General features: G+C 39.4%; 1 protein-coding gene across 1 annotated transcript in view; it reads right to left on the bottom strand.

Annotated features, from left to right (window-relative positions):
- Nucleotides 1-11,574, bottom strand: part of rheb (Ras homolog, mTORC1 binding) — a 30,082-nt gene that overhangs the window by 6,524 nt on the left and 11,984 nt on the right. Inside the window, exons 3-7 of the mRNA XM_061978878.2 lie at nucleotides 7,124-7,191; nucleotides 4,610-4,692; nucleotides 4,478-4,534; nucleotides 4,330-4,377; nucleotides 2,854-2,935 (exon numbers count right to left, since the gene is read on the bottom strand). Of these exons, the coding sequence (XP_061834862.1) occupies nucleotides 2,854-2,935; nucleotides 4,330-4,377; nucleotides 4,478-4,534; nucleotides 4,610-4,692; nucleotides 7,124-7,191 (338 nt within the window). The remainder of the gene's footprint in view (nucleotides 1-2,853; nucleotides 2,936-4,329; nucleotides 4,378-4,477; nucleotides 4,535-4,609; nucleotides 4,693-7,123; nucleotides 7,192-11,574) is intronic.

Below are 11,574 nucleotides of genomic sequence, written 5' to 3'. Positions count from 1 at the left end.
ACATAATAATAAACACATTAATGTTTGGATATTTTTCAAATACAAAAAAGTATAAATGACACGTATACAGTGCGTCAGGAACTGGGAGACGAGTCAGGATAGAGGGAAAGATGAATGCAGCAATGCACAGAGACATCCTGGATGAAAACAAACACTTTCCCAAAAAAAATTAAAAAAAATAAATACACACACATACATACATATATATATACCGTATTTTTCGGACTATAAGTCGCAGTTTTTTTCATAGTTTGGCCGGGCTCCAGTGCGACTTATATATGTTTTTTTCCTTTTTTATTATGCATTTTCGGCAGGTGCGACTTATACTCCGAAAAATACGGTATATATATATTAGGGCTGCAACTAACGATTAATTTGATAATCGATTAATCTGTTGATTATTACTTCGATTAAATCGATTAATAATCGGATAAAAGAGACAAACTACATTTCTATCCTTTCCAGTATTTTATTGAAAAAAACCCCAGCATACTGGCACCATACTTATTTTGATTATTGTTTCTCAGCTGTTTGTACATGTTGCTGAAAAGCTACTTGATAAGTCCTCAATCCATCAATCTGTTTTTCCACCACTTGTCTCTCTTTATGTCGCGAGGGGTCGCAGCCTATCCAGTTGCACTCAGTGGAAGGCATGCAGCGTACAACTTGGACAAGTCGCCATCTTATAAACTGTCACCCAGAAAATATATTTGAAGCCAGTGAAGCCAAACATCAATTTGTGAGGTGTTTACATTATCAACAGTTAAATTAAAATTGTAAATGGGTTATACTGTATAGTGTGTTTCTACTTTCAAGGTATTCAAAGCGCTTTGACACTATTTCCACATTCATCCATTCACACACTGATGGCGGGAGCTGCCATGCGAGGCCCTAACCACCACCCATCTAAGGACACAACGGATGTGACTAGGATGGCGAAAGGTGGGATCGAACCTGGAACCCTCAAGTTGCTGGCACGGCCGCGCTTTCACCCGAGCCACACCGTCCCCAAATGATTAACTTTTCTGAGAAACGGCATTTTCCAAACATGTCTACTGTGGAGGACGCTGCTTCTCAGGAAGTAAAAATTGGAAGTGAACATTATTGTGTCTGTAACTGGATGTTTACATTCTCACTTTAACACCTCTAAAGGCTTAGTGGCCACATGCGTGGACAGCACCTTTTAGCTCTTATTTCCAAAATTGTGTACACTACTGAATTGGGGTCTTATGGCCACTTATGTGGACACTTATACTGCCATCTGGTGGTGTCAGAAGAGTATAACATACAATGGAATTTGAAAAAAAAAAGTGTAAAAATAAGAATTAGCATGTCACTAAACATGAAGTACACATTAGTTACTTATGGACTTAGTACATCATATAAAAAGATGATTCTTCGTTGTTATTCTAATTAGAGTCCAATAAGCCCAAATAGCAAAGAGAAATAAAAAAAACATGTAAACAAACAGCTTGGGCCTTAAGAGGTTAAAGACACGGAGCTGTAAGTTTTTTTTTAAAATATTTGCTATAAACAATTGATGTTCCCTGCCCAGTTCTTTGCATTTAAAAATACATGTTTGTAGTAATGAATATGATTTGAGTGTTATGTTTGTGTTCTATTATATATATAGTAAGTGTGTTTATCCGCGACATTATTGGAACTTCATTTTACACACAATAGCATTTTTAAGATTTTTTTTTGGACATATACCACAATAATTTAATACCGTAGCCCTAACACCATGATAATATTGTACCATGCAATTTTGACACAGTTACATCCAGAGATGTCCGATAATGTTTTTTTTTGCCGATATCCGATATTGTCCAACTCTTAATTACCGATTCCGATATCAACCGATACCGATATATACAGTCGTGGAATTAACACATTATTATGCCTAATTTTGTTGTGATGCCCCGCTGGATGCATTAAACAATGTAACAAGGTTTTCCAAAATAAATCAACTCAAGTTATGGAACAAAAATGCCAACATGGCACTGCCATATTTATTATTGAAGTCACAAAGTGCATTATTTTTTTTAACATGCCTCAAAACAGCAGCTTGGAATTTGGGACATGCTCTCCCTGAGAGAGCATGAGGAGGTTGAGGTGGGCGGGGTTGGGGTAGGGGGTAGCGGGGGGTGTATATTGTAGCGTCCCGGAAGAGTTAGTGCTGCAAGGGGTTCTGGGTATTTGTTCTGTTGTGTTTATGTTGTGTTACGGTGCGGATGTTCTCCCGAAATGTGTTTGTCATTCTTGTTTGGTGTGGGTTCACAGTGTTAAAGTTGTTTATACGGCCACCCTCAGTCTGACCTGTATGGCTGTTGACCAAGTATGCTTGCATTCACTTGTGTGTGTGTGAAAAACCGTAGATATTATGTGATTGGGCCGGCACGCAAAGGCAGTGCCTTTAAGGTTTATTGGCGCTCTGTACTTCTCCCCTATGTCCGTGTACACAGCGGCGTTTTAAGAAGTCATACATTTTACTTTTTGAAACAGATACCGATAATTTCCGATATTACATTTTAAAGCATTTATCGGCCGATAACATCGGCAGTCCGGTATTATCGGACATCTCTAGTTACAAAATAAGCCAAAATAATCAGAATATTCTGCCTTTTTTTTCTCATACAATTTTTGAACTCCTTTTGTCAAAACCGTTTTGTCTTGATTTAATTTTTTTTTTTACGACTGTATCAATTTTCCCCCCCCCCCGACATTTGCAGTAGTATATTTAAAAGAAAAAAGCATTTTCGTATGTTTTTTTTTTCTTCTTCTTACTAAAATAACATTTTCCGACATTTTGCGTCCCAAATTTCAGGTGTGCTAAACTGCACGATTCTCTACCTGGTTCTCTTTGGCCGAGGATTCCATGAAGGCAGCATTCCAGGAGTCAGCTAATGCTTTTCCCTCCTCGCAGCTGATTACTCTGGGGTGGAAAGAAGAAGTCGGATTAGCAAACCGAGCCACTGAATTGGAGTAGACTATACTCTATGGCCACATCATTAGGTACACCCGAACAAGCTGCACTATCTCTGATTCTCTGTTTGGAGCATCATAACCATATTAGTGTACTTTTTGACCATACTTGCCAACCCTCCCGGATTTTCCGGTAGACTCCCAAAATTCAGCGCCTCTCCCAAAAACCTCCCGGGACAAACTTTCTCCCGAAAATCTCCCGAAATTCAGGCGGAGCTGGAGGCCACGCCCCCTCCAGCTCCATGCGGACCTGAGTGACGTGTTGACAGCCTGTTCACACGTCCGCTTTCCCACAATATAAACAGCTAATGATCGAGGGCGAGTTCTTGGTTTCTTATGTGGGTTTATTGTTAGGCAGTTTCATTAACGTCCTCCCAGCGCGGTAACAACACACAACAACAGCAGTCAAGTTTTCGTCTACTGTAAAGCAGTTCGTCTGCCGTAAACAGCAATGTTGTGACACTTTTAAACAGGACAATACTGCCATCTACTGTACATGCATATGTTACCCACCCATAATGTGTCACATTTTTGTGTTGATTTATTTATTTCATTTGTGGTTTGAATTCGTTTTTGGAGCTGTCATTACACATTTATCAGTATTCACATTGGTCAGTAGGGCGTTTCTTCTCAATTGAATGCTATCACCTGCAGACCGGAAGTGTCTTGTCATTCTGATGAGCGCGACCAGTCTGTGAACAATTGAAACGTCCTGTGTACTTTTTCCTCCTGTATAACAGGTTAGTTTTGGTGAAGCAACTCACAGAATAATATCCATGTGATCTTTATAAGTTTAAGTACACATTCTGATGGTGGAGCCTAACTCTAAAGTGTTTGTGAGTTGTAGTTTGTATTTGTGAATGAATCCAGTGCACAGCTGCAGTAATCAATACAAAAAGGCGACGTGAGTGCGCAATGTTTATATAGGAACTTCTGATCCTAATTCAGACTCCCAAATTAGAGCTCCTGTTTTCTTATTGATTTTATAATGTATATTTGTATAATGTGTGTGTTCTGAAATAGTGACAGAGAATAGAACAAGGATGGACAATTCAACCCTTAACTCAACAATGAGTAGATGAGTGTTATGTGTGTGTATATGTGTAAATAAATGAACACTGAAATTCAAGTATTTCTTTTATTTATATATATATATTTGTGTATATGTAATAAAATATATATATATATAGCTAGAATTCACTGAAAGTCAAGTATTTCTTATATCTATCTATCTTAACCACGCCCCCAACCACAACCCCCCCCCCCCCCCCCCCCCCCCCCCTCTCCACCCCCCACCTCCCGAAATCAGAAGTCTCAAGGTTGGCAAGTATGTTTTTGACGTACCTCTCCATATGCAGGTCGTTCTTGTTTCCGACGAGCATGATGGGTACCCTGCAGCGGGTGAAGGAGAGAAGAAAAGGCCACATTGAGACTGTTTCATACTTCTTTGAAGATGCTTGCTGGGACAAAAGTGAGAAGAAGTCGTACTCACTGAACTTTCCCCACCATGTCCAGCAGTTTTTCATGGATAACTTGCACCACTTCAAAGCTGCACGGACCCAAAACAATACATGATCAGCCCAGGGTGTGCTGGAAGATGATATTTCTCAAAGTAAAAGCACACCTTTTATTGGATGTGACTGAATAGACCAGAATGTAGCCGTTGATGTCTATGGAGTATGTCTGTGGGAAGATGGAGTACTCGTCCTGCAGACATTTAGGATGAGTTAGCAAGCAGCACCATTGGGTTCAAAGGTCAAACTAGAGAATCCAATGGAATGTTCAGAGAAAAAAACAAATTGAGGACTATAGCTGGTCCATACGTCACAGCATATCATCTCCATAATGTCCCTTAGTGGCCTTTGAGAGAGCAGCATGGGGTATTTAAGTGCTATGATGTCATCACATCATTGATTTCGCTACATTTCATGTTTGTTGCAATTTGGCATAATAAAGAATGACTGTGCATGTGAACTGTATGCTTGGTATTTTATGTTTATTATTTATTTACTTTTATCTTAGTACCAATGTTCTCATTAGAGATGTCCAATAATATCGGGCTGCCGATATTATCGGCCGATAAATGCTTTAAAATGTAATATCGGAAATTATCGGCATCAGTTTCAAAAAGTAAAATTTATGACTTTCTTCCACGGCGTGGCGCAGTGGAAGAGTGGCCGTGCGCGACCCGAGGGTCCCTGGTTCAATCCCCACCTAGTACCAACCTCGTCATGTCCGTTGTGTCCTGAGCAAGACACTTCACCCTTGCTCCTGATGGGTGCTGGTAGCGCCTTGCATGGCAGCTCCCTCCATCAGTGTGTGAATGTGTGTGTGAATGGGTAAATGTCAAAGCGCTTTGAGTACCTTGAAGGTAGAAAAGCGCTATACAAGTACAACCCATTTATCATTTATTTATTATTTTTAAAACGCCGCTGTACGGAGTGGTACACGGACGTAGGGAGAAGTACAGAGCGCCAATAAACCTTAAAGGCACTGCCTTTGCGTGCCGGACCAGTCACATAATATCTACGGCTTTTCACACACACAAGTGAATGCAATGCATACTTGGTCAACAGCCATACAGGTCACACTGAGGGTGGCCGTATAAACAACTTCAACACTGTTACAAATATGCGCCACACTGTGAACCCACACCAAACAAGAATGACAAACACATTTCGGGAGAACATCCGCACCGCAACACAACATAAACACAACAGAACAAATACCCAGAACCCCTTGCAGCACTAACTCTTCCGGGACGCTACAATATACACCCCCCTCGCCTCCACCTTAACCCACCTTAAGTTTTAGTTTTGTTCTGCATAGCCTTCCCTAAGCTTCAATGCCTTTTCTTAGGGGCACTCACCTTTTGTTTATTTTTGGTTTAAACATTAGACACCCTTTTACCTGCACACTGCCTCCCGCTGTTTCCGACATCTACAAAGCAATTAGCTACCTGCTGCCACCTACTGACATGGAAGAGTATTACACAATTACTCTGCCGAGCTCTAGACAGCACCAACACTCAACAACAACACATCATTTACAGACTATAATTACTGGTTTGCAAAAAATATGTTTTACCCCAAATCGGTGAAATTAGATAATCTCCCACGGCACACCAGACTGTATCTCACGGCACACTGGTGTGCCGCGGCACAGTGGTTGAAAAACACTGGTCTAAAACTCGGCAAAGTAACCATGTAATACTCTTCCATATGAGCAGGTGGCAGCCGGTAGCTAATTGCTTTGTAGATGTCAAGAACAGCGGGAGGCAGTGTCCAGGTAAAGAGGTGTCTAATGCATAAACTAAAAATAAAGAAAAGGTGAGTGCCCCTAAGAAAAGGCACTGAAGCTTAGGGAAGACTATGCAGAACAAAACTAAAACTGAACTGGCTACAAAGTAAACAAAAACAGAATGCTGGACGACAGCAAAGACTTACGGCGTCCACAACGTACATGACATGACAATCAACAATGTCCCCACAAAGAAGAATGAAAACAACTGAAATATTCTTGATTGCTAAAACAAAGTAGATGCGGGAAATATCGCTCAAAGGAAGACATGAAACTGCTACAGGAAAATACCAAAAAAGAGAAAAATCCACCAAAATAGGAGCGCAAGACAAGAACTAAAACACTACACACAGGAAAACAGCAAAAAACTCCAAATAAGTCATGCTGTGATGTGACAGGTGGTGACAGTACACCTACTTTGAGACAAGAGCTATATTGATGCATGCTTGGTTATGGTTTAAAGTCATATCCAACAATTGCGACGACGACTTTTTACTGTCAACCGAGTTTAGTTTTTCAATGACTTCTGCTGGTGGTGTGCCTGCGGATTTTTTCAGCGCAAAAAATGTGCCTTTGCTCAAAAAAGGTTGAAAAACACTGCTCTAGGTCACGTGATTGCAACCCACCTGTAGAGTGTAAATCTAGAAAACAACAAAAATGCAAATTTAATAGTGTTGCTTTTGTTGTGAAATAGCATGCGTGTCTCAGCATTCATAAATGGTTTCTTATTTAGAACATGTGTACAAGTCCAAGTACCTCTCAACTCTACATTGACACAATTCAACACGTCAAAAAAGGAGTAGGAAGAGTAATGTAATTAAATGCCTGTGTGTGATACCTGTCCTGCTGTGTCCACCAGCTGAAGATGATACTCTTGTCCGTTTATCGTGATCATTTTAGTAAACGCTGCAGGGGAAGAAGAAGAAGAAGAAGAGAGACAAGACTGTGACACATCTTGAGAGCTACGGCGAGCAGTTGTCTTCTAAATCTGCCACACGTTCTTTGAGCGGGTTCATCCGGTGCAGGAACATCGATATTTGCCGATGCTGATTTTCTCGCTAGGAACGCTGACACTTCACTTTAAGCGCTGTGAAATTATTTATGGAACCACATCGTTCGCTCTTACCAGACACTAGAGAATATAAGCACACAGGTCGGGGGAAACAGCGAGGCAAAGTTTGGACTGGAATCACTTGAGTGTCTGGAAATGTTTGCGAGATTGACATCTTCACTACTTTTATTTTTGCACTTATTTAAAGTGTCCCTATTATGCAAAAAAGACGTTTTACATGATGTTCTAAAAGTAAGGGCCTGATTTACTAAGACTCAAAGACCATGCGTTAACTAGCGTGTGCAAACATTTACATAGCAAGTATTATGAGTGGGTAGGGCTGGCCGATATATGGAGTTTGTAGATATAAGATATAAATAAAGAAAATATCGCAATATCGAGGGAATTTTCAAGTGGGCGATTTATATATTAAGAAAAATTTGTGGAATATGGCAGAGAGATTCTCTTCCTTAGATTTCTCTTTTAGCGATGTAGACAGCGTCCAGGAAACCCACAATGCGTCTACTTTAGGGATGTCCCGATCCAGGTTTTTGCACTTCCGATCCGATACCGATATTGTTTTTGCACTTCCGATCCGATACCGATACTGACCGATACTGGCCTATCCGAGCATGTATTAAAGTTTAAAGTTATTTAGCCTACTTAGTTGTCAGAATCATGTTGAAAAGGGTTTTAGTACTCTTGATAACAACTAGCCAGCTGAATTAGGGGAGTTTGAATAATACACAATGGTTGGTAACAAGAAACTGACCTGTTTATTCAAGGAGAAACACAAAATAGACAAAATTATACATGACAAACAGAAATGGCATCATTGAAACTAGGGCTGGGCGATATGGCCTTTTTTTAATATTGCGATATTTTAAGGCCATAGTGCGATACACGATATATATCTCGATATTTTGCCTTAGCCTTGAATGAACGCTTGATGCATATAATCACAGCAGTATGATGATTCTATGTGTTTTGATTGATTGATTGCGACTTGTATTAGTAGGTTGCACAGTGAAGTACATATTCCGTACAATTGACCATTAAATGGTAACACCCGAATAAGTTTATCAAGTTGTTTAAGTCGGGGTCCACTTAAATTGATTCATGATACAGATATATACTATCAGATATATACTATCATCATAATACAGTCATCACACAAGATAATCACATTTAATTATTTACATGTTGAGGGGGGCGCCGGATGTAAGTGTCAAAAAGACAGCCAAAAGAGTTTGATATGAGAATAAATCTAAAGTTAAAATATAGGGTAGAAATGCACCCATTTGCAGGAAATGTAGTCTTGATTTTCAAAATTTTCTTTCAAGGCTTGCATGTCTACATTAAAACATTCTTCTTCATACTGCATTAATATATGCTACTTTTAAACTTTCATGCAGAGAGGGAGGGAAATCACAACAAAAAAAAAATCACTATTTTTTTCATACGGTGTTGATGTGGAAATGTTTGCCTCGGCATTTTGATGGTGTGGACGTGTGGCCCCGAATGGAGATAAGCGTCTCGACAGACGTTACAATATTTGAACAATGATGACGAAAACTGTTTTCTCTGTCGTGTCCGTGTGTCGAAAATTGTTATGCGCTTATTTTTTTATTTGATTTTGTGCCTGGTATAGATTTGCCGTGCGCAGAGGACGCTTGAGCAGGCGCGCACCTTAGCAGCTGCGCTAGCATCACAGCTAACGTTAGCCATGCCGCTACCTCGCTCTCTGCTGAGAGAGGGCGTATACGTATGTGACGTATGACGTGACAGTATGTGACGTATGTTGTGACAGTATGTGACGTGTGTAAGAAGGTGCACTCGCTATCTGTAAGAGGGAGACACAGGAAAGAGTGAGAAGAGCCTGTCGTGTAATGCCAGCAGCTAAAAGCAACTGCGTGAGAATCCCCAGACCTGTGGATGTGTTGAAGGTGTGCTGGAAAATGCGGAACGGAAATTAGGGAGCAGCAGAAAAGTGGAATGTATTATTTAAATCGGTGCGTTGGAAAACATGGACCGGAGTTTTTTTAAAACTGGATCTGGATCGGCATTTTCCCATGCCTTGCCGATACGCATTTTTTTGCAAATATCGGATCGGGACATCCCTAGTCTACTTGGCCACATTTGGACAAATGTATGCGTCTGGATAAAACATTCATTTGAGTTGTTTACCATATAAGCCCAAATCAAAACTGCTGTCGGCATGGAAGAGGTGGAATACACATTTAACACCACACATGATTGTGGCAGACATGTGATGACACTAGCTACAGTATAGCCTGTCTAAATGCTACATTTCATTTTCATTGGTGTTTAAGAACTAGATAGTAGCTGGGAATTAAAAATTGCCTGCCTGCAAATCATTTTTTTTATCTGAGTTTGATTCATTTTGTATTATTTGCACAGATATGTTATTTATTTTATGAAGAAATAATATTTTCTATTTTATGTACCATATTTTTCGGACTATGAGTCGCAGTTTTTTTCATAGTTTGGCCGGGGGTGCGACTTATACTCAGGAGCGACTTATGTGTGAAATGATTAACACATTAGCGTAAAATATCAAATAATATTATTTAGCTCATTTACGTAAGAGACTAGACGTATAAGATTTCATGGGATTTAGCGATTAGGAGTGACAGATTGTTTGGTAAACGTATAGCATGTTCTATATGTTATAGTTATTTGAATGACTCTTACCATAATATGTTACGTTAACATACCAGGCACATTCTCAGTTGGTTATTTATGCCTCATATAACGTACACTTATTCAGCCTGTTGTTCACTATTCTTTATTTATTTTAAATTGCCTTTCAAATGTCTATTCTTGGTGTTGGGTTTTATCAAATACATTTCCCCCAAAAATGTGACTTATACTCCAGTGCGACTTATATATGTTTTTTTCCTTCTTTATTATGCATTTTCGGCCGATGCGACTTATACTCCGGAGCGACTTATACTCCGAAAAGTACGGTAGTTCATTCACGTAAGAGACTAGAGGTATAAGATTTCATGGGATTTAGCGATTAGGAGTGACAGATTGTTTGCTAAACAGATAGCATGTTCTATAAGTTGTAGTTATTTGAATGACTCTTACCATAATATGTTACGTTAACATACCAGGTACGTTCTCAGTTGGTTATTTATGCCTCATATAACGTACACTTATTCAGCCTGTTGTTCACTATTCTTTATTTATTTTAAATTGCCTTTCAAATGTCTATTCTTGGTGTTGGCTTTTATCAAATAAATTTCCCCCAAAAATGCGACTTATACTCCAGTGCGACTTATATATGTGTTTTTCCTTCTTTATTATGCATTTTCGGCCGATGCGACTTATACTCCGGAGTGACTTATACTCCGAAAAATACGGTAGTTCATTCACGTAAGAGACTAGAAGTATAAGATTTCATGGGATTTAGCTATTAGGAGTGACAGATTGTTTGGTAAACGTATAGCATGTTCTATATGTTATAGTTATTTGAATGACTCTTACCATAATATGTTACGTTAACATACCAGGCACGTTCTCAGTTGGTTATTTATGCCTCATATAACGTACACTTATTCAGCCTGTTGTTCACTATTCTTTATTTATTTTAAATTGCCTTTCAAATGTCAATTCTTGGTGTTGGCTTTTATCAAATAAATTTCCCCAAAAAATGCGACTTATACTCCAGTGCGACTTGTATGTTTTTTTCCTTCTTTATTATGCATTTTCGGCTGATCAATCAACGTTTATTTATATAGCCCTAAATCACAAGTGTCTCAAAGGGCTGCACAAGCCACAACGACATCCTCGGTACAGAGCCCACATAAGGGCAAGGAAAAACTCACCCCAGTGGGACGTCGATGTGAATGACTATGAGAAACCTTGGAGAGGACCGCATATGTGGGTAACCCCCCCCCCCCTTACGCCGATGCGACTTATACTCCGGAGCGACTTATACTCTGAAAAATACGGTACAGCTTCTTAGTTTTTGAAATTTTATTTATGTTATGTAATTCTGTGCTACCTAAACAGTTTCTTTTTTGTGACGTTAATACCCATCTTGACTAACTGGTTTATTAAAAGTGCCACTGACAAAAATGAATATCAATTATTTGTATATTTTCACCGGAAAATATATCGAGCTATATATCGAATATCGAGTTTAAGTAAAAATATATCGAGATGTACTTTTTCGTCCATATGAGTGGGTGTGTTGCATGTGATCGACA

This window comes from Nerophis lumbriciformis, linkage group LG19 (genome assembly GCF_033978685.3).
Source record: "Nerophis lumbriciformis linkage group LG19, RoL_Nlum_v2.1, whole genome shotgun sequence".
In the NCBI taxonomy this organism is placed as follows: domain Eukaryota; kingdom Metazoa; phylum Chordata; class Actinopteri; order Syngnathiformes; family Syngnathidae; genus Nerophis; species Nerophis lumbriciformis.
Note: the sequence above shows the minus strand (reverse complement) of the source record. Positions and strands in the feature narration are given on the sequence as shown.